General features: G+C 42.1%; 1 protein-coding gene across 3 annotated transcripts in view; it reads left to right on the forward strand.

The window, feature by feature from the left end:
- Nucleotides 1-17342, forward strand: part of SIDT2 (SID1 transmembrane family member 2) — a 37731-nt gene extending 20389 nt beyond the window's left edge. The window contains exons 12-29 of one of the 3 annotated variants that reach the window (XM_075279705.1): nt 520-531; nt 2823-2873; nt 3885-3962; nt 5344-5406; nt 7744-7862; nt 8138-8211; nt 8514-8580; nt 8670-8743; nt 10978-11104; nt 11499-11616; nt 11703-11839; nt 12624-12732; nt 12822-12898; nt 13475-13521; nt 14086-14191; nt 14276-14386; nt 15346-15459; nt 15567-17342. In XM_075279705.1, the coding sequence (XP_075135806.1) occupies nt 520-531; nt 2823-2873; nt 3885-3962; nt 5344-5406; nt 7744-7862; nt 8138-8211; nt 8514-8580; nt 8670-8743; nt 10978-11104; nt 11499-11616; nt 11703-11839; nt 12624-12732; nt 12822-12898; nt 13475-13521; nt 14086-14191; nt 14276-14386; nt 15346-15459; nt 15567-15629 (1547 nt within the window). In that variant the 3' untranslated portion in view covers nt 15630-17342. The remainder of the gene's footprint in view (nt 1-519; nt 532-2822; nt 2874-3884; nt 3963-5343; nt 5407-7743; nt 7863-8137; nt 8212-8513; nt 8581-8669; nt 8744-10977; nt 11105-11498; nt 11617-11702; nt 11840-12623; nt 12733-12821; nt 12899-13474; nt 13522-14085; nt 14192-14275; nt 14387-15345; nt 15460-15566) is intronic. The other 2 variants (XM_075279703.1, XM_075279704.1) reach the window with 2 other exon arrangements.
- The last annotated feature ends 6903 nt before the right edge of the window (nt 17343-24245 follow it).

Consider the following 24245-nt stretch of genomic DNA (forward strand, 5'->3'; position numbering starts at 1 on the left):
AGTCACGCCACGGCAGGAGCATTTTAGTCCGGATTCTGATGCGGCTTCCTGACCAAATCTGGACCAAATAACTACGTGTGAACTACCCCTTATGCCTCCAAAAAACAAACAAACCCATAAATGGACGCTTAGGTGTTTCTAGCTACGAATACAACATACAGCGTGGCATAGTCCAGTCACTGCTGAGAGTGATAGACTGTCAAAAAGGTGTGGGAATGGTAACCTCCAGCTGTCAATTTAGTCATACACTTCCAGGAGGAATAACAGAGGAACGGCACAAGATAAAGCTCTAAAAAAAAAAAAGGCACTTCAGAATTCTATTATGGCTAATATATTTATTAAGTAAAGCACAATTGTCCGGTGCCCGGGCCTCTTTATTGACGATGTCTCATTGCGTTTCGCCATTATTCAGTACGTACATTTTTATATGACCTCTCTTGTATGTAGAAGTGCATTGGCTTGTTGTACTGCTATAGGTTAATGATGTATTTTTCTGCTTTTACCATTTACCGCTTCCAGCATCTCTGCTCGGTAAGAGATTTTTGGGGGGCGTCTCTAGTCTATGGGTAGAACTGCATGCAGTGTGCTAGGCTTGGCACAGTCCCATGCCAGGTTACCCGTGTGGCCATAACGTATTTCTGTGTAAGGGGAATTTTCTGTTGTCATTTGTGCTGATATTTTTCCTCGGTTTAGCTCTTGATCCGCTTAAATTGGACTTTGTTTAATATACTAACAAACAAAAAACCTCTAGCTCAGGGCTGCACGACCGACCCCGGTCCAAGGGCCTCATGGTTGGACTGAATCATTCCCAAGGGCCTCATTAAAACACAAAGGGATATTATTATAAGAGATATATCTGACATATCAAATGTTTAATGCATGTTGGTTCCACTTCCATGGCTACTACCTTGTCCTTCAGGAGGATGGGGGGTCACTTGTCCGTCAGGAGGATGGGGGGTCACTTGTCCGTCAGGAGGATGGGGGTCACTTGTCTGTCAGGAGGATGGGGTCACTTGTCCCCCAGTCACCATGTGGCTCTCTCCATTGTACTTCCTGTATGTTCACATAGAGGAACTTTGAGGTGGATTGTGCCTCAAAATTACCTCTAAATTGTGCCTGATATCAGCCTCCATTCATTTCAGTGGGAGACGGACCCTGATTTTTTTAATTTTTTTTTTCAGCTGGTGAATAAAACAAGTGTCAGTGGATGTTTACCTTAGGACTGCCATTGAAATGAATGGGAGGCGGAAATTTACTGCCTGGCCTGTGCAGACTTTGATTCGAAATTTGCAAACTCTGCAGCACAGTCTGCGGTGATTTTGGTAAAGCAGAAGAATTCTGCTTCTGGATTTTTCAAGTTCAATGGGTGAACTTCCCCTAAAATACAGTGAAGATAGCCACATACTAGCATTAGCTCCTCTCCACCTCATCTACTCTTCTCTGGATTGTCCCTCAGGGTCAGGAGACCCCCTATACTGCCAATGTATGACTCCCAAAGATGGCACCATTAGGCTGAGTTCACAAGGGGTATTTTGGGCAGGATTTTTAGGCCTCAAAATCTTGACCAAAAAAACGGTGGGAGCTGGTCAGTTCTTTTTTCCAGGAGCGGTTTGTTCCGGCTCCCGGAAAAAAGAAGCAACATGCTCGTTCTTCAGGCAGATTCACCTCACAACCTTCATCTTAAAAGACCTCCTTTCCGACTAGGCCCATTCATTTGGGCCTAATCCGGAGCAGAGTGTCGCGACTGGATGCCGGTGCACTGCATCAGCATCCAGTTGCGGCTACCCGTGTTTTGGACTGGAATCTGAGGCAGCCTCTGCGTCAAAATTCCAGTCCAAAATACCTCGTGTGAACCCGGCCTTAATTCTTATCCACCCGACTCCTGTTTGGCGGCCACTGATCTTGTCTCTGACATGGAAAATACATCAGTACGGTCCCGCACGGGCAGGCAGGTCAGAGACCAGATGGTTAAGAGCTGTGCAAAATGCCATTACAGGCCACATGTATCCACCGGGCACAGGTTGTGCATTCCTGATCCAAGTTCATGCATGGTTTGCTCACATTATTTTCAGTAAAACGAAATCTAACCGTGGTACGTGCCACATCCAGAACTTACCTCTAGTGGTGACGGGTCTGGCCTTTGTGTCTGGATGACTTCCAGTAGTCTGACATGCTGGAGATTACTATAGTGTGGACTACTGAAAGTTTCCCCGTTTAGTCTTCTGCATTTTCCGCTGCTGGATTTTTTTCTACAGTCTTAGAAATGCTACAAAAGCTGCAGGAAATATAAAGTGACTACAGATATTATGGAGGCCATTCACAGAGCTGGTTATTATGGCAGGAGTCTGGTCCTTTATAGATTGGCTTCTGTGCAGTCTCGGCCGATCTTACTAGATAATGGAGCTGTACTTATACATTACGGGACTGTTTCCTACTAAACATAGTCGTGCAGATTGGGGAAATGTCAGCTGATATTATCGGGATCGTCCGACTATCTGTATTGATGTCCTCACGCCTTCCTGACGTTGGGGAAAAGATGGCTCGCACTCTTAGCTAAGATAGAGGAACTGGGGTGTCAGCTGTCCCTTAGCACTTATATAACGTTTAGGGCATTTCTTAGACTGTGGATAACAATCCAGAAATCCTACTGGGGACGTTCATTAAGACCGGCGCTTTGTACACCGATATTAATGCGTCTGCTGTGCCACGGTTATAAGGCACAGGTCTCTTAATATTTGTGGCTCCTCTCGGGAAGTATTCGGGCCTAAGTAATGTCTTGAGCCATACATGCTGTAGATTGCCTCACTCTTGTCTCTTTTTAGGGAAGCCTTCTATCGATCAGAGATATGATGGTTGTGGCTATGGCTCCATAGGTAAGTGGACCTCACTGCTACATGGGAACAATCTACTGTATATACTCGAGTATAAGCCGAATTTTTCAGTACAGTTTTTGTGCTGAAAAAGCCCCCCTCGGCTTATATTCGAGTCAAGCAAAAAAAAAAAAAAAAGATATATAATATATATATATATATATATATATATATATATATATATATATATATATATATATACAATTTTTTTTAATAGTAATGTATAGAATCTCTCATAGAATAGTGAAAAAAAAAATAAAGTAAATAAAAGTTCATACATACAAAAGTAGAAAATGACTGTGAAACACATACACATTAGGTATCCCTGTGTCTGACAGTTCCCGGTCTACTGAATATAGGGGATCTGCAGTGCTCCTGTTCCATCGGAAAGGGGTTAATAGGAGCACTGCAGATCCCCTATATACAGCCAGACTGAATTCCAAGTGGGGGGAAAAAAACTCAGTCCTCAAGCTCAGGGAAGGGGCAGACAGACAACCAAAACACCCCCTCCCCTTCCCCTTTCCCAGCAACTACTGTACCCAAAAACTCCGACCATTTTAATTTTTGAAATTTTCCAGTAGTTGCTGCATTCCCCCCCCCCCCCCCTCGGCTTATACTCGAGTCAATTAATTTTCCACGTTTTTTGTGGTAAAATTAGGGGCCTCGGCTTATATTCGGGTCGCCTTTTACTCGAGTATATACGGTAATTGATATATTGCTGTATTGTATTTATAGGGTTAGTGACATCACTTATACGGTAACACCGTCAATCCAGTGACGTAATAAAACTGGTATATGATGGATGTTGTTCTTGTCCTTTGTTTGCAGACTGCTTTATGCAATTGCTGCTAATGCATTTCCCTACAATAGAAGTATTATGTTTTAAGGAAATGCTTACAACACTTCATTTTGGTTAAACTTGCATTACGCTTTATTTCGGAAATCTACTTTACGTCCTGGAATCCTACCATAGATTTTTTTTTTTTTTTGCTGATGCTCTGGTTTATCTTGCAGCAGAGAACAGTTCTGTTGCGAGTCCAGATGGTACGGAAAGTCTGATGTCCTCAGCAGAGGCCTCGTACAGTTATACAGGTAATCTACAAGGAGCTGCAGCAATCTGCCAGTTTTATTTCTTTGATCCATATTATAAGTGTCTTTGTTTCACTTTTTATAAATCAATAGTATAGACAAGTATTACAAACTTGGTAATATATCTTACAAAAAATGGCCTTATCTGACTCTTTTCTTCCTCCCACTCCTTGTAAATCATTCACTCAACCTAAACTCATTGCTGAATCTGTCTTGGGAGATGAGATGGACTCTCATCTCACTAAAGAATCAGCTTACACTTTTCTTAGAAGTATATGAGCGGGAGGTGTGAGAGACACCATAAGCGAGAATTAGAGAGGCTCGTGGACTCCAAAATTTTCATCTCATTTCATCTCTGCATGGAATGGAAGGCTATGTGTAGTAAGAAAAAAAACAAACCTATACCATAAAGTATACTTTCTTTGGATGTCCACCTATGGGGGATGGATACCACTTAGTGGCATTTAACATATGTTCCTGAGCTTTTCCAGCACATGCATTAAACAGACACATATGATGCAGTGTCGAAGTAAATATCTTATTGTGCCGAGTAGAATCTCCTGTTATCTCAATGTACTAGCTATGGCTGGGGTGGGCAATTAATTTTTCACATGGGGCCACATGAGATATTGAAATGGTTCTAGAGGGCTATGTGGACTGTAGCAAATTTAGCTCCACCCACTTCCACAATGACTCCGCCCATTCTCGTCTGTTTTTCCATGTGCCCCCACACAGTATACTTTATGGTATGCTCCTACAGTCACCCTAACATTATATGCCCCCACATTATAGTGTTCCACTCCAATTGCCCCACAGTATTGAGTCCCCAGTTTAATGTCACCCTCTATCAGTTTCCATTACCAGCAGCTTGTTCTTTCTGTGTAACTGTCTGACTTTGTGTCCAGCCGGAAAAAAAACGGTTTTCCCATGGAGAGACCGCAGGCGGACAACGGCGGTCACCTTTACAAGCCCTTTCAAGTTAATGGGTTTTTAAGTCCCTCCTGTCCAGTTTCGCTGGGGCTGAGGACGGAAACCCGGTGGAATGCACACACCGGACACGGAACACAAGTGTGAACGCCCCCTCACGCTCCTGCGTATCGCAGTAGGTTTACCAGCCGTTCTGAGTATAACATGTAGCTATCAGGATACCGTGTGACAAGCTCTCCTCCAGCCATTGTTTTATGATGATTAACCATTTTATTCAGGACTACTTTTTTGTCAGGTTGTTCTGTAAACCAAGGCCGTATCTGCCAGTCCTGTATACACAAGGATTACCTTGTCCCGGTCTAAGGGGATCCTCCAGATTCTCTCAATTTATATTAAAGATATAATGGGAAGATTTTCTCCTCCATGTTTATCTAACACATCGTTTCTCATTTTTAAGGTCAGGAGCAGTTCAAGCGCCGCTACCTGTTTGCTCTCCAGCGGCCTATGAACACATTATGTGGTATTACTAAAGGATTACAGAAAACTTCCTTACATAATAAAAACTGTTATCGTCTCAATCTCTAAAAAAAAGTCAGAGGCAGTCTGGGTTTAGAGAGTCAGTCGAGAGGTTACTGAGCGCCCACTGTGGTCTTGTAACACTGGTAAGATATTATATAGCTGTCATGTTAAAGGAGCGCTCCACTTGTCAAGAAGTTTCATATATTAAGGATTCAGATAAACTACCTATTGTCGTCTTTTCTGATCTTTGCAGTTTTTTTTCTCTCCAATTCCCAGTCCTGTCTTCATTTCTGTAAAAGCCATAAGACTTCTCTGTGCATACAGTGTGTTGGTAGTCTGCGGCACTCCCCCTGCCCTTGGCTGGACCATTGTGTTAGACTAGCAATGCCCAGTGAGCATAGAGAAGTGTGGGGTCCATTTTACATAAGTTAATTGGGCACTGAGAATCAGACAGATTAAAAAAAAAAGTGGTGTAAAAAAAATAGTTTCCTGAATCAGATTTTTTTCAGCCTACTAAAACCTTCCCTTAAAGAGGACCTTTCACCACCTCCACCAATTCAACTTCTTTGCATCTGTTAATAGCTGCTGCTTCACAGATTCCAGCACAGTTGCAATTTTCTCTCTAGCTCCCACCATTCCTGAGCAATCCATGCACTTAGTTTTGATGTGTGATGTGCTATTTAATCTCTGTAATGTCAGGTGGGCGGTGTCAGGCAGGGGGTGTGACTAGGAGCACCAATTGGAGGCAGACAGTGTCAGAGCTTAGAATCGCACCCCTTGTCTGCTCCTGCCTGACACCGCCTACCTGACAGTACAGAACCTAAATAATATATCAGGGACTATAACTAACAAGCATTGATTGCTTGGGAACCGTGGGGGCTACAGAGAAAATTCCAACTATTTCAGAATCATTGGAACAAGACCTAAGATACTAAGAACTAGAGGTGTTGAAAGGTCCTGTCCTATGTTAGGAAATAGTTTTTTTTTTATTTTATAAAGCAGTAATATAGGTGGGGCTGTAGTTTGACAAGTGTGGCGATGAAGTGACTGCCTCTGCTGTTCTTTAGAGATTGTCCAATCAGTCATGTTCTGCAGCAATCGCATTAATAGGGAGTCATTTGTAAAAACTAGGACAAAGGAAGAGGCCGAGTCCTGCCCACCTCAAGCAATGCTGCCATGTGCACCCTGTATACCCGATGGGCACTACCACTCTTCCTTTGGGCTAGTTTTGTGAATACTCCTGTCTCATGAGCGTGGCAAAGTGTCCATCACAGAATTACATCACATTATCCAGAAGTAGAAAAGGACAATGATTAGTTACAGTAAACCAACATATGGCGGGCACTGAATTTATTGGATTTCCATGCCGCCTGTATCCATGTAGCACAGTCTATTATTTTTGGGATAGCTACTACGAGAATATTTCCCCCTTCCTCCATAGGAATGACATAGTGGATCACTCATGCCACATCGCATCCTCTTAGTAATGGGTTGCAGAATTATTAGTAATAGGAGGGGAGTGTGGTGGTCAGCGAGTGATCGGTCTATGGCCAGGTGTAGCCGGAGTGCGGTAACCGTGACATTACTAGGTGTGAGACACTCTTGCCACAAGTCTCAGGACAATCAAAAATCAATTTGACTCATTCTGTAATTATTGGTAATTGGATAATCTTCATTGTAATATTTGCTGATGGTGTGAATTGCCAGATATGATATATTGTACAGTATTATGCGTAGTTATACAGACCTGATACCAGGCTACACCGTGCAGTGACTACGAGATGCCATGTGATGTAGCGCTACACAGCGACTTGTGACTGATCAACATTAAGATCACAACATTTGCCCTGTCCCTTCCAACTAATGATAGTGAATGGAGTCAGATTTCCCGCCAAGGTCGTAAGACCGTCACAATTACTTGTGGGCTGCAGTGACATGACCACATTTACTATCATTAGTTGCAATACGACAGTGCAACATTGCAGTCGCCATATAGCCCTAGCCGTATAAAGCAATGGCTGTACAGCAATATTATATATTGTGCAGTATTTCATTAGACTACATTCAGATTGCAGTAATAGGGCCATATTATACGCTTTGTATTATGGCCACAAATCCTGATCTTGGGTCTAATGACCGGAATCATAGATCCTTATAAGATAATCCTTTAATAGTCCCACCATGGGGATATTCTCTAGTTCAGGTCATTAGACCTACGGTCAGGACAGGATTGCGGCTGTAATATGGACCATATACTTGGGCAGATCGCAGCCATCTGAATTAGTCTTTACTGTGTTAGGAGTAAATTTTTACATGTGTTTATTTTTATTCCCTGCAGACAAATCTCTTGAGAATTTTGTGCCTCGTCCGCGGTTGGAGTCTTTGAGCTCTGTAGAAGAAGATGATTATGATACACTGACCGACATTGAGTCCGATAAGAATGTTATTAGGACAAAGGTGAGCGAGAAGTAATAACTAGAGATGAGCGAACACTGTTAGGATCAGCCGATCCGAACAGCACGCTCCCATAGAAATGAATGGAAGCACCTGTGACGCTGACTTTGCCGGTGGCCGGCCGGCGTCACAGGTGATTCCATTCATTTCTATGGGAGTGTGCTGTTCGGATCGGCTGATCCGAACAGTGTTCGCTCATCTCTAGTAATAACCTCAGGTATAGTGATAGCATACAGATCCGGTGTCCTCTTAACTGAATACCGTCTTGTGTTTTTCAGAAATACTTGTGTGTCGCTGACCTGGCAAGAAAAGACAAGCGTGTGATGAGAAAAAAGTACCAAATCTATTTTTGGTGAGGATATGCTTATTTATCTGCATACCGTATGTTCTGTACTTCATCTTCATCACAAAACACATCACTTTTGGGGGGGTTTATACAGCATTTTTTTTTTTTTTGCACGTAGTATTTATACTATGGATCATTTTGTGCATTTGTGTCTCCATGTTTACAAGACTGCAAACAAACCCTTTATAGTCTGATCCTGAATCCTACCACCGTCTGTCCCTACCTCATTCTAACCTACTCCTAAACTACTTCTTATGCTTTGTACATCCCTTAAGGACTCTCTATATTCTCTTGTATCTCCTCTGCAGGAATATCTCCACTATAGCGGTGTTCTATGCTTTGCCGGTCGTGCAGCTTGTTATAACTTACCAGACGGTGAGATACGAGAAGTATGAAAGTTATTTAAGCCACCGACCTTGCTTTGTATACATCTGAATGTAATGTATTCACTCTCTTCTCTGTAGGTGGTGAATGTAACTGGGAATCAGGATATTTGCTATTATAACTTCCTATGTGCTCATCCCCTTGGATCTCTGAGGTATGTGTATATATGTGTGTGTGTATATATAAATATATATATATATATATATATATATAGCAGCAGTTTAGCTGGTGTTTATGAGGCTATTGCATTGTGAAAATCAAGAATAATAAATTTATAATTTCTTAATAATAGTTTTGCTAATAATCCAGTAGTATTCATGAACTGATCAATCATCAAGTAACCTCATATATGCAAACATACCTTCATCCCTTGAATACATATGGAGGTGGAATTATAGGGATTTTGTGGGGTTAAAGCCTGATGGCATTGTCTTAGACTGGTCTGATCATTTCTGACAGCATCACTCTAGTCCATGGGATGTGCCTAGCGCTACAGCTCAGCCTTATTCTGCCCAAAATTGTGGCAGATAGCCTATATTATACACTTTATATACTTGTATTCTGCTTTTGTAGACTGTTATTGATAGGTATGTTGTGCCGTCTCAGCTGAGCGCACCCATGCACTTTAGACTTTACTGTGGCAGGTTTATTTATGGCTATGCAGTCTCCATCAGAAATTGCAAGATCAAAAAGTCCTGTTTTCCATGGGACAGCGCAGATGTGAACATAGCGTATTGTTTATTTGTGGTTGGTTGATTCCTGCAAATGTTGGAATGAAAGAATTGGGCGTGCTGGGTCCTTAATTCTCAGTAAAATGAGATCTGGCAGCGGGTTATTCCTCTATTCACATTTGAAACACTTAAAAAAAAATAAAAAAAAATATATATATATATATATATATATATATATATATATATACTCACCGGCCACTTTATTAGGTACACCATGCTAGTAACGGGTTGGACCCCCTTTTGCCTTCAGAACTGCCTCAATTCTTCGTGGCATAGATTCAACAAGGTGCTGGAAGCATTCCTCAGAGATTTTGGTCCATATTGACATGATGGCATCACACAGTTGCCGCAGATTTGTCGGCTGCACATCCATGATGCGAATCTCCCGTTCCACCACATCCCAAAGATGCTCTATTGGATTGAGATCTGGTGACTGTGGAGGCCATTGGAGTACAGTGAACTCATTGTCATGTTCAAGAAACCAGTCTGAGATGATTCCAGCTTTATGACATGGCATTGCATTATCCTGCTGAAAGTAGCCATCAGATGTTGGGTACATTGTGGTCATAAAGGGATGGACATGGTCAGCAACAATACTTAGGTAGGCTTTGGCGTTGCAACGATGCTCAATTGGTACCAAGGGGCCCAAAGAGTGCCAAGAAAATATTCCCCACACCATGACACCACCACCACCAGCCTGAACCGTTGATACAAGGCAGGATGGATCCATGCTTTCATGTTGTTGACGCCAAATTCTGACCCTACCATCCGAATGTCGCAGCAGAAATCGAGACTCATCAGACCAGGCAACGTTTTTCCAATCTTCAATTGTCCAATTTCGATGAGCTTGTGCAAATTGTAGCCTCAGTTTCCTGTTCTTAGCTGAAAGGAGTGGCACCCGGTGTGGTCTTCTGCTGCTGTAGCCCATCTGCCTCAAAGTTCGACATACTGTGCGTTCAGAGATGCTCTTCTGGCTACCTTGGTTGTAACGGGTGGCTATTTGAGTCACTGTTGCCTTTCTATCAGCTCGAACCAGTCTGGCCATTCTCCTCTGACCTCTGGCATCAACAACGCATTTCCGCCCACAGAACTGCCGCTCACTGGATGTTTTTTCTTTTTCGGACCATTCTCTGTAAACCCTAGAGATGGTTGTGCGTGAAAATCCCAGTAGATCAGCAGTTTCTGAAATACTCAGACCAGCCCTTCTGGCACCAACAACCATGCCACGTTCAAAGGCACTCAAATCACCTTTCTTCCCCATACTGATGCTCGGTTTGAACTGCAGGAGATTGTCTTGACCATGTCTACATGCCTAAATGCACTGAGTTGCCGCCATGTGATTGGCTGATTAGAAATTAAGTGTTTACGAGCAGTTGGACAGGTGTACCTAATAAAGTGGCCGGTGAGTGTATATATATATATATATATAATTTTGGCTAACTGTGTGTAGGGAAGGTCAGGAGAAATAGCTGACTATTGTTGAGGGTGTATGGCCACCTTAACAGATCACGTCTTGAAAAGACGGTGCTAAACCTTCCAAGACTCTTGAATCTGCTTCATGTTTACATACATTCCTATAGACTTATACCTGTAATAAAAGATAGATATTATTTAGACTTTACATTTATATCTTATGTATGTTATGTTTTTTCCCTAGTGCTTTTAACAACATTCTCAGCAACCTAGGATACATCATGCTGGGGTTGCTTTTCCTCATCATTGTACTACAGAGAGAACTCCGGCACAACCACATCCGTATATACACTAAGGGGCAGATGATGGAGGTAAGGACAAGTCACACTAAAGCTACATTCATTTGCAAATTTATTAATGAAGGAACCATTCAGCAGTAAGGCTCCTGCTGCTATTTTGGGCTCTTAGGAATCTACGTGACAAGCCATGTGCTAGTTGTACTAAAAGCCATACTAGTTGCTCAGTGTCTCAGTGGTTGCCTCTATTGCCTCGCAGTCCAAGGTTTGAATCAAGCCAAGGACATCTGCAAGGAGTTTGTATGTTCTTCCCCCTATTTGCATGGGTTTCCTCCGGGTACTCCGGTTTCTCCCTACATTCCAAAGACGTACTGATAGGAATGTAGATTGTGCCCCCTATATGGAGAGTGACTGACAAAATATATATATAATATGTATTGTTTTTAATAAATATCTTTTATGCCCTCAGGAATGTGGGATACCCAAACACTTTGGTCTATTCTACGCCATGGGCACTGCCCTGATGATGGAAGGTCTACTCAGTGCGTGTTACCATGTGTGTCCAAACTACACCAACTTCCAGTTTGGTTAGTATAGTAGCCAATCCATGCTATCTCGTTTCATACATCCCTCTATTCATCACGCCCCTTACTTACCATTTTTTCCCATATAGATACTTCCTTCATGTATATGATTGCCGGACTCTGCATGTTGAAGTTGTATCAGAAGAGACACCCGGATATTAATGCCAGTGCTTACAGTGCCTATGCTTGTCTAGCCATTGTCATCTTCTTCTCCGTCATTGGTGTAGTAAGTAAATTAGATGGGATATTCTTATGTTACTTATATGGAGTAGTTTTGTAGGAAGATCTACCTCAGCCTGTATGATCCTACACCGCTCATGGTATAGACAGTTATGTATTCACTTCCATACCTAAAGTGTCCATCTGCACCTTAAGATGACCACACTTACTCTATGTAGTTAAACCTATTTTAGCAAGATCATAAGACATCTAGACATGTGGGACCTCTTGACGCCACTGTGGGCAAATCTCGGGGGACAGAATATTTAGACATGTTGGAATTTAATATGGCGGATTCTTTATCACAGGATATAAGCTTTCACCAGAGATGTCTGGCAGTGGCTCAATCCCCTCTCCTCATTGAGAACACAAGTGTACTCAAGCAGGGCACAGCCCAACCCCTCTGCCCCCATCTACGTCCCTGCCTACAGCTGTGCCAACCGTGTACATCCTCATATGTCTTATAGTGCCCATACACTTTCAATAGCAATGGGCCAAACCTGGCTAGCTATCTCCAAATACACTCAAATGAACAAAGTGTGCATGTATTCTGAATGAGGAGAGCAGAATATCCAATTCAGACACTTGTGGTGGTGGATTATCTTCCACAAAAAGAAAGGATCAGACATGTTGAAATTCAGTACTCCTGATCCTTCTTATTGATGACGTCATCAGTCAAGGAAGCGTTGGCACACCCCATACACATAGGATAGTTGGCCTGTCCCATCAGAATTGCATGGCCTCTTATTGTCTAAGAATACTTTATTAACCATTTGTTTTCTTGTCTGCAGGTGTTTGGGAAAGGAAACACCATTTTCTGGATAGTTTTCTCTGTGATTCATATCGTGTTTACTCTAGTTCTGAGCACCCAGCTCTATTATATGGGCCGCTGGAGATTAGGTAATGGTCAAGCTGCTTATGAATATAGATCGTTTTACCTATCGCCCCTTATCAGTGTTTTCCTGATGACTTGCTTGTTCTGTCTCCAGACTCGGGGATCTTACGCCGTATCCTGCAGGTTCTATACACAGACTGTGTGCGGCAGTGTAGCCCCCCTATGTATGTGGTGAGTAGTATCCTGTTCTCTATTCCATTTGTATACATGGAGGTGTCTCATCATATTTCTTTTCTCTCTATATGTCTGTATATGTATTTTATAATCTGGGATGTGAAGGTAATTGACTGGGAGATCTGACACATGCATGTCCAGGGCAGATGTGTATTCTCTACGCCTCCTTTCTACAATATTCTGCCTTCTATCGGCCATAATGCCAGGGCAGAAGAGAAATTCTACCTCTGGGAAAATGGGACAGTAAATGCGTTTCAAGGATGCCCAACTCTTCCCTGATGGCAGATGATAGAAGCACCAGGCAGTTGGATTTCAACATGCCCGATCCTAATGTTTCAGTGATGATGAGCTACTTCTAGAGGAGTCTGTCAGCAGGTTACTCCCCTGTCCCTTCTGAGAACACGCACACACTTGGCCTAACCAACCAGTGTGAATGCATAGGATGGTCAGGAAGAATAGCTGTTGGCTGAACAAGCATTCGACTGACAGCTTTCTGTAGGGTTTAACTTTCATTCTGTCTTCATACATTCCCTGTTGCATATTAGACTCTAACATTTATCCATATTTTTTCAGGACCGTATGGTGCTGCTTGTGATGGGGAACATCATAAACTGGTCTCTGTAAGTATTTTTCTATAAAGTAAAATTCAAGGCCCAGCACACACATTGCATCTCGATGCAGATTTTAGAAGTCTTATCCATTATAGTAGAAATCTGTATTAAAAAATCGATTACTGGAAGTAAAATTAACCCAAATTGTAATATTATTCCTTAGTAATTCCTTACCGTTCCCATATCTGATAGTCCTTGCCGCTCCTCAGACACAATGCACAATGATTTGACATCCTCCAATGAAGGAGGCCACAATGATGTTCGGCCCATGTCGTCACTTTATATAGTGGTATCATGATCATGGATCATCGTAAAGATGTCACCTATAGTAAGTTGTGTAATGGAATTACTAAAGAATGTATAGTACATGAAAAGAAGGGGGTGGGGGAGAAAGAAAAGGCAACTCTCCAGACCGGGGTGCATATCAAGTTATGGTCACGGTTGGTGCAGGTTCCACTTTCTCCACGAGGAGAAAAGCCGTAGCGTTGGTGTGAATGCAAGGGGTTAACCATTTCTTAACCTTGTCTCACATGGTCATTATACTGTATAATCATGTATGGCCTCTTTCTTCAGGGCAGCGTATGGCCTCATTGTACGACCTAATGATTTTGCCTCTTACCTTCTCGCCATTGGAATCTGCAACTTGTTGCTTTACTTTGCTTTCTACATCATCATGAAGGTGAGATGTGAAAGATTCTGAGATGTTTTCTGACCCTTTTATCCTCCACAACTTACAATGTCTGTTTCCCATCTGTACCATAAGCTTCGCAGTGGAGAAAGGATCCTTCCCCTCCCTTTACTATGTATCGCCTGCACATCTGTGGTTTGGGGATTCGCGCTGTTCTTCTTCTTCCAAGGACTCAGTACCTGGCAGGTAAGACTAGCAGAAATCTGAAGTAGAATCTCCTTAATTGGGAAGTGAGTGGGAGTTGCAGTATCAGGCATGGCCATTGGTAAATGGGGGGGAGTTGTACCTATAAACCATGAAGAGGAAATAGTCCTTGCTGCAGTTCCTCGGTCCCTTCAGTCTTCTGGATAGTGGAGTTGTCAGGTTCAGACCTCATCAATCTCAATCCGAGGGAATCTCTTTGAACATGTTACGGGAATCATTTAACATGTTCCCATGTATCTCCCATAATATGTGCACATTATGGGAGATATAGGAGCAAGCACACATAAGGTTTACCAGGCAAATGATATTAATAATCTATAGCAATGTGCTCATCGCGTCTTCTCGCCTCCAGAGATGACATCGGGGACCATAAGTCATGTGGCATAATGATGCTACGATGCCTGATGTCATCTGTGAGGAGCACAGGGAGCAGCACTGGAGCCCAGGGGAGGTGAGTAATACTGTTTGTTTATTCACCTTCCCTGGGCCTTCTCTAATCATGCACTGAGGGTCTGAAGAAATCTCAGAGTATAGTAGTAGTTTGTGGTTGGCAAACCCATAACATTTCAGGTTTGGCCAAACCTGAAATTGTTTGAAAATCCTTATGTATGTGGGATTTTTTTTAATTTATATTAATGTAGGGGCCACTCAGGGACATTATATTGTGTGGAGGGCCATCATGGGACATTAAAATTCCTGTAGGACTGATAAGTAATCGTTACTTTGGGGATACTTGGTTGAGACGTTTTCTTACTAGGGGGCACTTCGTTTGACATGCTCTATGGAGTAACTCCAGCCGGTAACGGCCTATTAGTTAAAAAAAAAGACGCAGCGGTAGCAGCTGTTACCGGGCCCCTAATGTCCTGGGCCCTGTGGCAGCTGCTACCCCGGGAGTTACGCCCCTGACTGACATTTATCTATTACTTCTCTTTCGTATGCAGAAAACCCCAGCCGAATCTCGAGAGCACAACAGAGATTGTATCCTGCTTGGATTCTTCGATGACCATGACATTTGGCATTTCCTCTCCTCCATCGCCATGTTTGGTTCATTTCTCGTAAGTTCCCTTAGTACTGAATGACTGTAAGGTCTATCTCTTCTGTGTAGAGCGGCGTCACATCCGCATTGTATATGGCTTATTTTGCACGTCTCTTTCCTTCCTAGGTTCTGTTGTGTCTGGATGACGATCTGGATGATGTACAGAGAGACAAGATTTACGTTTTTTGAAACCTGGATGTTACTAGTGAATAGTAAAGGTCTGAGCTGTCACCTCTGCGCTGTCATGGGGTAACAGAGCTTAATCCACCCTGGAGAAAGACTGTCCGTCCAGTTACCCATACTTGAAGATGACTTCCGTGGAAACTTGTAGCTCAGATAAGGGGATGTGCCACCACTTTATGCCAGGACATAGAGGCTGCCTTTTTGGCCTAACATTGTACTTTGCACACTGGCCACATGGTGACAGTGTTGCGTTTTCTGTTGCCAAAACTTGAGCCTATTGTGGGCCCAGCCTCTCGGCCATTATATGGCTCTATGCTGCAGTGCTGAAATCATGGCGAAGAACGGATAGCTGGCCTCCTGCTGGTTATCTGACTAGGGGGAGAATTGCTATGCGCTCTTACAACAGAGGTAGTGGATGGCGGGATCTTGTGGATCAAGCCAGTTCTTCTCATTGCCAACTTTTATGTAACGGGTTTGTGTCCTTGTCGCTGCATTTACTTGCTAAAGTTCAATACTGCCCAAAGGAGTTACTAGGAATATTGCTCTTATTAATACTGATCTCCACTGCTTCTGTTGGAACATGTACAGAGTAGCGTGCATTCTGCAGATGGTCGCACGTTCTGTCCACTGACCCTGTTGGGTCCATAGATATAAGGATCGGCCTTTATTGTTGCTTATCCTCGCCAATGTCCACTCTCAAAGCCCATGGAAGTCGCCTGATACTGTACAATGTAGAGAAGCCCCTGTTGCCAATATAAGGTTATAATATTCCAAATACTGTCCTGTGGCTGTTTGAGATGTAGGTGATGTCAGCGTCGTGCGCATAGGCTTAATATCCTAAATTGTAAATGCAGTGAGATGGCAGATTATGGTAAAATAACACAGGGTCACGTGTCTATTAGGTTTAGGCTACGAGTTAAGTCACACGTTTTTATGGCGCAATCGTGCTGCGAGATGCATGCGATTTTTGGATTTGCAACACAAGACAGTAAAAAAGAAGTGTTACATTTACATGTGACTTACAGTAGGGCCTATACTGGCAAAGTTGCACGAAATCTGTAGCCAAAGATTTTTTGCAATATGTTCAGTGGTTGTGTTACAAGATGGATGATGTCACAGTGAAGGATTGCAATCTTCATGTTGCACAACCAAAATTGCCATGTAGCTCTAGCCTTAATGGTATTGTGCCTGCTCTGTGTTGGTATTGGTGTATAGATATCCAACTACCTGTTGTCTTCTCAAAGAGTGCGTCCAAGATTGGAAAAGAGGATCCAACAACAGCACCACTCTGCATGTCTGATATTGTCGCTACCTCCTATTCACTTCAATGGGGTGAACTACAATACCCGGCAAAGTCCTTAAACAAGAGCATTGGTGTTCCTGGAAAAACGCTCCAGCAAGAACAATTCCTTTCTTTTCTGTTGTCTTGATGTTGCAGAGATAACCCTTAATAATGTATCTTGTAGGATTGCTGACACTAGATGTTACTTCGAGACCCTGAGACCATATGATATTACCCAGTTACTAGCACAGACCTCTTTACGCTAAAGTCACATGTGATGGTTACGGATTTATCACCAAAAATTCCCGGCTGGATAATTTTCGGTTGTAACTTATTGTTAACAATGTCCATTCTATAAAATAAATATCTGTATAAAATGTAATAGTTTACCTGCCTGGAAGACACCAATGAATGGTTAAGATGATCTGTCAAGCACATTTTACTTTTACTGTACATTATGTATTATATGTAAAGGCGTTATGTAGATGTATATAGGGGTTCCTATATGGCCTGGTCGTCCTGGTGACAAGAGCCCTAACCCTCTATAGCATTTTGCACACTTTCAAGCTCCACAGAGGATACAGTATCATTGTGTCTTTACAAACTACAGGCTCAAATGGAGGAGGAGTCCTACCTTCTGCTAAAATCTTATGTGCCCTAGTCCATTGGAACAGGGATATTATCTGCCCTAGACCACCAGAAATGTTATGGGATATTATGAGTAACATTTAGATCACTATGGATATTATCATTGACCTCTAGACCACCAGGGATATTTTCAGTAAACTATATGCTTCTCTAGACCACCAGGGATGTTATCAGTAAACTCTACACTACTTTAGGCCACCAGGTATGTTCTCTATTACCTCTAGACTACCAGGGATGTTATCAGTAAACGCTATACTACTCTAGGCCACAAAGGATGTTATCCATCACCTCTAGAAGACTACCATGGATATATCAGTAACTTGTACATTGCCTTAGACTACCAGATATCCTATCCATAAGCTCTAGACCACCAGGGATATTATTAGTAATCTATAAACTGTCCTAGACCACCAGATATCCTATCCATAAGCTCTAGACCACCAAGGATGTTATCAGTAAACTCTATACTACTCTAAGGCACCAAGGATGTTATCCATCACCTCTAGAAGACTACCAGGAATATTATCAGTAACCTGTACACTGCCCTAGACCACGAGGTATGCTGTCCATAAGCTCTAGACCACCAGGGATGATATTAGTAACCTATACACTGCCCTTGACTACCAAGGATGATGTCGGTAATCTTTAGACCACCAGGGATGGTATCCGTAACCTATGCATTGTACTAGACCACCAAGGATGTAACTGTAAACTCTTTCCTGATGTTTCAAATGTCTGCACGTAAAAAATAAATTTACAGATGTTATTTTATATATAAGACAATGTCGTTTGCAGATAGCCCGGCTGACACAACCCGCACGGTTCTTGCACAGCTGCCCTGTGGTGTCTTGGTCAATCCTTAGTGCAAAATAATGTACTAACTAGGGATAACTTCCTAACAGGAGACCAAAGCTCTGTAGAAACTCCGTTTTTAGTTTGTATGAAAGTAAATAAACTTTATAGAAGATAAATGTAGTAAGGGCCTTGCTGACTGTTTCCATTTAAAGGGCTATTCAAATCTGAAGATTTTATTACCACCTATCTATATAAATGGCAATGAATAGCAAGTTGTGTGGGACACCCACCAGCTCACAGAATGAGGGACCCCGATCACATGTTCCCTCAAGCCATAAGATGGCAGCTAGCTAGGAGGAGTTTGAGTGAAGCATCAAAGCACATGTATGACTCTCACTCCATTCAGAGGGTATAACACTGAGGAAAATGGGCATTTGTATCCCTAGGTCCTTTGTTCAAGGGATCGTGGGGGTGCTAAAGATAAGACCCTGATGATCTACCATTGGATAACTGAGTGGTAAAAGTTTTAGGCAGGAATAACCCTTTAATTCAAGCTGGCCAAAGATATATGGAGGATGGATACTTGCATATACAGTAGTTATACATATTGGGGTCAACAATTGGGCTTTCTAATATAGTAGTGTGACTCCAAGATATAGCTATAAGGGGTGCAAAGGTAGCAATTCCGAATGGGCCCAGGAGCCTCGAGGGGCCAAAGGCCTGAGAAGACATCAGTATTTTAGATAGCACATGGTAAGTGAGCCGGGGAATTTCAGACTTGACTCTCGGAGTGGGCAGGGGGCTTCATGCTACACTCTTTCTGCACTTGGGTAGAAGTCGGATGGGCAAAGTGAATGTGACTAGTCAAACTGAACAGAATTGGCCAAGTTACTCGTAACCAATTGCAGCGCGTCTTCTGCATTTCAATAGGAGTTAAGGTTAGAGCTACACCGCGATATTGGCCACAACACACATCACTCACTTGGTCATGGTCGCAGTGTAACCCTAACCTAAGAAACTCCAACTCTGATTAGTTGCTTTGGGTAAGTAGGACATTTTGTGACTGGATAGTGGTGATCAATGAGGGTAAATTAAGGGTAAGGGTTTTTTGGACCGGAACCTGAGGCGGAGGCCGCCTCAGGTTCCGGACCAAAAGCCTGGTAGCCGCAACTGAAAGTCAGTGCACTGCACCGGCATCCAGCCGCGCACTACGCTCCGGATTAGGCCCAACGACTGAGCCTAGTCGGGAGGAGGGGGTGTCTTCAGGCCAAATCGTGAGGTGACCGTAGAATGAGCACCTTGCTTCTTTTTTCTGGGAGCCGGAAGAAAGTCCTGAGCAGCGGATACGGCCTCAAAATTCTGACCAAAAATATCCATGTGAATTTACCCTAATACATTATGCTACCCAAAGCAACCAATCACAGCACAGCTTTTATTTTCCCAAAGCACTATAAAAAAATAAAAGCTGCATTGTGATTGGCTCCTGTGGGCAACAAAGAGCTTTACACTTGCACAACCAAAGATTGCCATGTTGTCCTACAACATCTGAAGTAATGTAATTGTCACAATAAAGAAAATTATATACATGTGGGCCATTAGAATTTGCAGAAGACTTCCCTCAACTTCTCACTAGTAAATGTCTGACCATGGCCATACAGGTTGAGGCAGGGTATTACAACTTTAAGTATTTTTGCTGTAGTGTTTGATGCCAGTACCAGAAGTGAATTAAAAAAATAAATAAAAATACATACCCTAAAGTGAAGGCCACATGTAGCAAAACTGCGGAAAAAAAACACTGAAAAAAACTTGCTTGTGTTTTTAATTTTTGGCTCCCTTTCTAGAAGTCCATGGGAAAATGCTGAATTTTCCACTGCATTTTTTCCCCGAAATGTGTGAGTGAAAAATCTGCTTTTTTTTTGGTTCAGGTTTTGCTGCATTTTTTTGAGCCATGAATGACTTGAAAAGGAATGGACTTTAGCTTAAAAAAAGAAAACTTTTCCACGATGTGTCCAAAATGTGTTTAGTTAATTTCCCTCAGGTTCCGATCCAAAAGTCGGGTAGCCGCTACTGAAAGCCGATGCACTGCACTGCCATCCAGCCACGCACTCTGCTTCGGATTAGGCCCAATGAATGAGCCTAGTCCGGAGGAGGGAGTGTCTTCAGCTCGAATCGCGAGGTGACTCGATGAATGAGCACCTGAGCGGCTCCCATTGATTTCAATGGGAGCCATCTTTTTGGTCAGGGTTTTGAGGCTCCATAAACCATCGATGGCCAGTGACAGAATGATTTTGAAGCGCCATAAATATCATGGAAAGTGACAGGATCACTTGCGGCACAAACAGGAGAATGTGTATTTTACTTTCTTGGAATATTTTGGATTTATATTACTCGTTCCCAATATATTTAATAACAGAGACATGGAAATGACTTTTTCTTTATTTTTTTTTCTTTCCTCTACTAAGAAGGTGAGTAGTCGCTTATTCACATGATGGACTTACGTCCACTAAATTCACCGGTTTTGCAGAGCTTGAAGCAAACTTAAATTCAGGCTAAGTGTATTAGGGGAATTCTCTGACTACAAGGCATCCACCGGACATCTGTCCCCGCTCTTCTAAGCACATGAACCTCCTTCTGGTACCTTCCTATTCTCCCTGACGCTATTATTGTCCATTGTTGTTTTAACCGTTTATTTCCATGTTGATATTATACTGCTGAAATGAGAAGGCAAATATATATATATATATATATATATATATATATATATATATATATATATATATACAGTCCTATGAAAAAGTTTGGGCACCCCTATTAATCTTAATCATTTTTAGTTCTAAATATTTTGGTGTTTACCGCAGCCATTTCAGTTTGATATATCTAATAACCAATGGACACAGTAATATTTCAGGATTGAAATGAGGTTTATTGTACTAACAGAAAATGTGCAATATGCATTAAACCAAAATTTGACCTGTGCAAAAGTATGGGCACCTCAACAGAAAAGTGACATTAATATTTAGTAGATCCTCCTTTTGCAAAGATAACAGCCTCTAGTCGCTTCCTGTAGCTTTTAATCAGTTCCTGGATCCTGGATAAAGGTATTTTGGACCATTCCTCTTTACAAAACAATTCAAGTCCAGTTAAGTTTGATGGTGGCCGAGCATGGACAGCCCGCTTCAAATCATCCCACAGATGTTCAATGATATTCAGGTCTGGGGACTGGGATGGCCATTCCAGAACATTGTAATTGTTCCTCTGCATGAATGCCTGAGTCGATTTGGAGCGGTGTTTTAGATCATTGTCTTGCTGAAATATCCATCCCCGGCGTAACTTCAACTTCGTCACTGATTGAACATTACTCTCAAGAATCTGTTGTGACCCTCAACTTTAACAAGATTCCCGGTGCCGGCATTGGCCAAACAGCCCCAAAGCATGATGGAACCTCCACCAAATTTTACAGTGGGTAGCATGTGTTTTTCTTGGAATGCTGTTTTTTTAGGACGCCATGCATAACGCCTTTTTGTATGACCAAACAACTCAATCTTTGTTTCATCAGTCCACAGGACCTTCTTCCAAAATGAAGCTGCCTTGTCCAAATGTGCCTTTGCATACCTCAGGCGACTCTGTTTGTGGTGTGGTTGCAGAAACGGCTTCTTTCTCATCACTCTCCCATACAGCTTCTCCTTGTGCAAAGTGCGCTGTATAGTTGACCGATGCACAGTGACACCATCTGCAGCAAGATGATGCTGCAGCTCTTTGGAGGTGGTCTGTGGATTGTCCTTGACTGTTCTCACCATTATTCTTCTCTGCCTTTCCGATATTTTTCTTGGCCTGCCACTTCTGGGCTTAACAAGAACTGTCCCTGTGGTCTTCCATTACCTTACTATGTTCCTCACAGTGGAAACTGACAGGTTAAATCTCTGAGACAACTTTTTGTATCTTTCCCCTGAACAACTATGTTGAACAATCTTTGTTTTCAGATCATTTGAGAGCAGACTGTCCATGCTCGGCGACCATCAAACTTAACTGAACTTGTATTGTTTTGTAAAGAGGAATGGTCCAAAATACCTTCATCCAGGATCCAGGAACTGATTAGAAGCTACAGGAAGCGACTAGAGGCTGTTATCTGTGCAAAAGGAGGATGTACTAAATATTAATGTCACTTTTCTGTTGAGGTGCTCATACTTTTGCACTGGTCATATTTTGGTTTAATGCATATTGCACATTTTCTATTAATACAATAAACCTCATTTCAATCCTGAAATATTACTGTGTCCATCAGTTATTAGATATAGCAAACTGAAATGGCTGTTGCAAACACCAAAATATTTAGAACTAAAAATGATTAAGATTAATAGGGGTGCCCAAACTTTTTCATAGGACTGTATATATATATATATATATATATATATATATATATGTATGTATGTATATATATATATATATATATATATATATATATATATAGTGGTCAGTACTCATTGACTGTCTTTATTTGTCAAGTAGGATAAGGAGTGGTAGAGCAGAGTCTAAGCCCACATTCACACGACGGAGTTTCATCCATAAAGTGCATACTCTGAGACGTGCATTGTGTACTGTGACTTTTATAAAGACCTTCTATTGATTCTATCATCATTTGGAAGCGCAGTCCCTTGTCGATTCCAGGTGAATCCCTCCCTGTCCATGGTGCATCCCAGAAGTCTCATCATGCACCCTCTGCTCTTCTGTCCTATGTATGTGTACAGCACAGGCTGCTGCTGATGATGATGATGACTTCCTGCTTGCACACACAGATAGTAGAGAATAACAGAGAGGAGGCTGCTGGGAACTTCCTGTGCTGGCTGGAAGCTAATTAGCATATGAATAAAAACTGACTTATTCAAAAACAACTGAGGCAATTTACATACAAAAGCTACGTGTGGAATAGCCTTTCTAAAGGCTATGCAAGGATGTGATTAGTTAAAAATGACTTTTCCCAATGATAGAGCCCCTTTAAAACTCTCTTATTCTGCATAACTGTAGCCACCACTAGAGGCCGCTTACTGCATACAGATTTACACAACTCTTATCCATAGATCTATATACTGTACAGTAAATTCCACTGCTCAACCTTGTAGTAGCCAAAATATTACTACTTTATCTCTAGGATTGTGTGAGGGAAAGTAAAGAAATAAATACCAGATAAACTAAAATTTACCAAAGATGACAGAGTGTGAAATTATGTATAAGTAATCCCGGATATACTGAATGAAATCTACATAACAATATATATTAGATAATCCCATGGATTTAATCCAGTAAGGCTAAATTTACACTACCGTTATTAGCATCTGTTGCTTCCATTCATCATAGGGCGACATCAACAGATATTAACTGTACCTATACCTTTACAGATCAATCTGATCCAGCATAGTGCAGCAGTCTCAAGAATAGGGATCCCAAGGAGCAGCTGGCATGTGTGAGCACTCAATTCACTTCTATGGGACTGCCAAAAATGTGCTTGGGTGTCTCCTACAGTCCCATTAAAAAAAAAAAAAAAATGGAGTGTCAGAAAATATTTTTTAACCTGTAGCTCTATTCTAATTCAGATACCCCTTTACCTCGACAGGGTAAGATATACCAGTCTAATAGATGCAGGTACCACCTGTAATATCTGTTTGAAGGGCGGCCCCATTCATTTCAATGGGAGTGCCAGAGATGGTTGAAATACACTACTCTGCTATTTCGGTAACTCCATGTTAAACTAATGGAGCAATGTCAGTGCTGCTTTTCCTGATCAGTGGGGGTCTCAGTGCAAGATATACCTTATTGTGTGGATAGGGTATTATTTGCCTAAATGGTTAGACCCCTTTAATGTATGTATTCTTAGTGTATGGACTGTATATTTCATACAATTT

The sequence above is a fragment of the Leptodactylus fuscus genome, chromosome 6 (genome assembly GCF_031893055.1).
Source record: "Leptodactylus fuscus isolate aLepFus1 chromosome 6, aLepFus1.hap2, whole genome shotgun sequence".
Classification (NCBI taxonomy): domain Eukaryota; kingdom Metazoa; phylum Chordata; class Amphibia; order Anura; family Leptodactylidae; genus Leptodactylus; species Leptodactylus fuscus.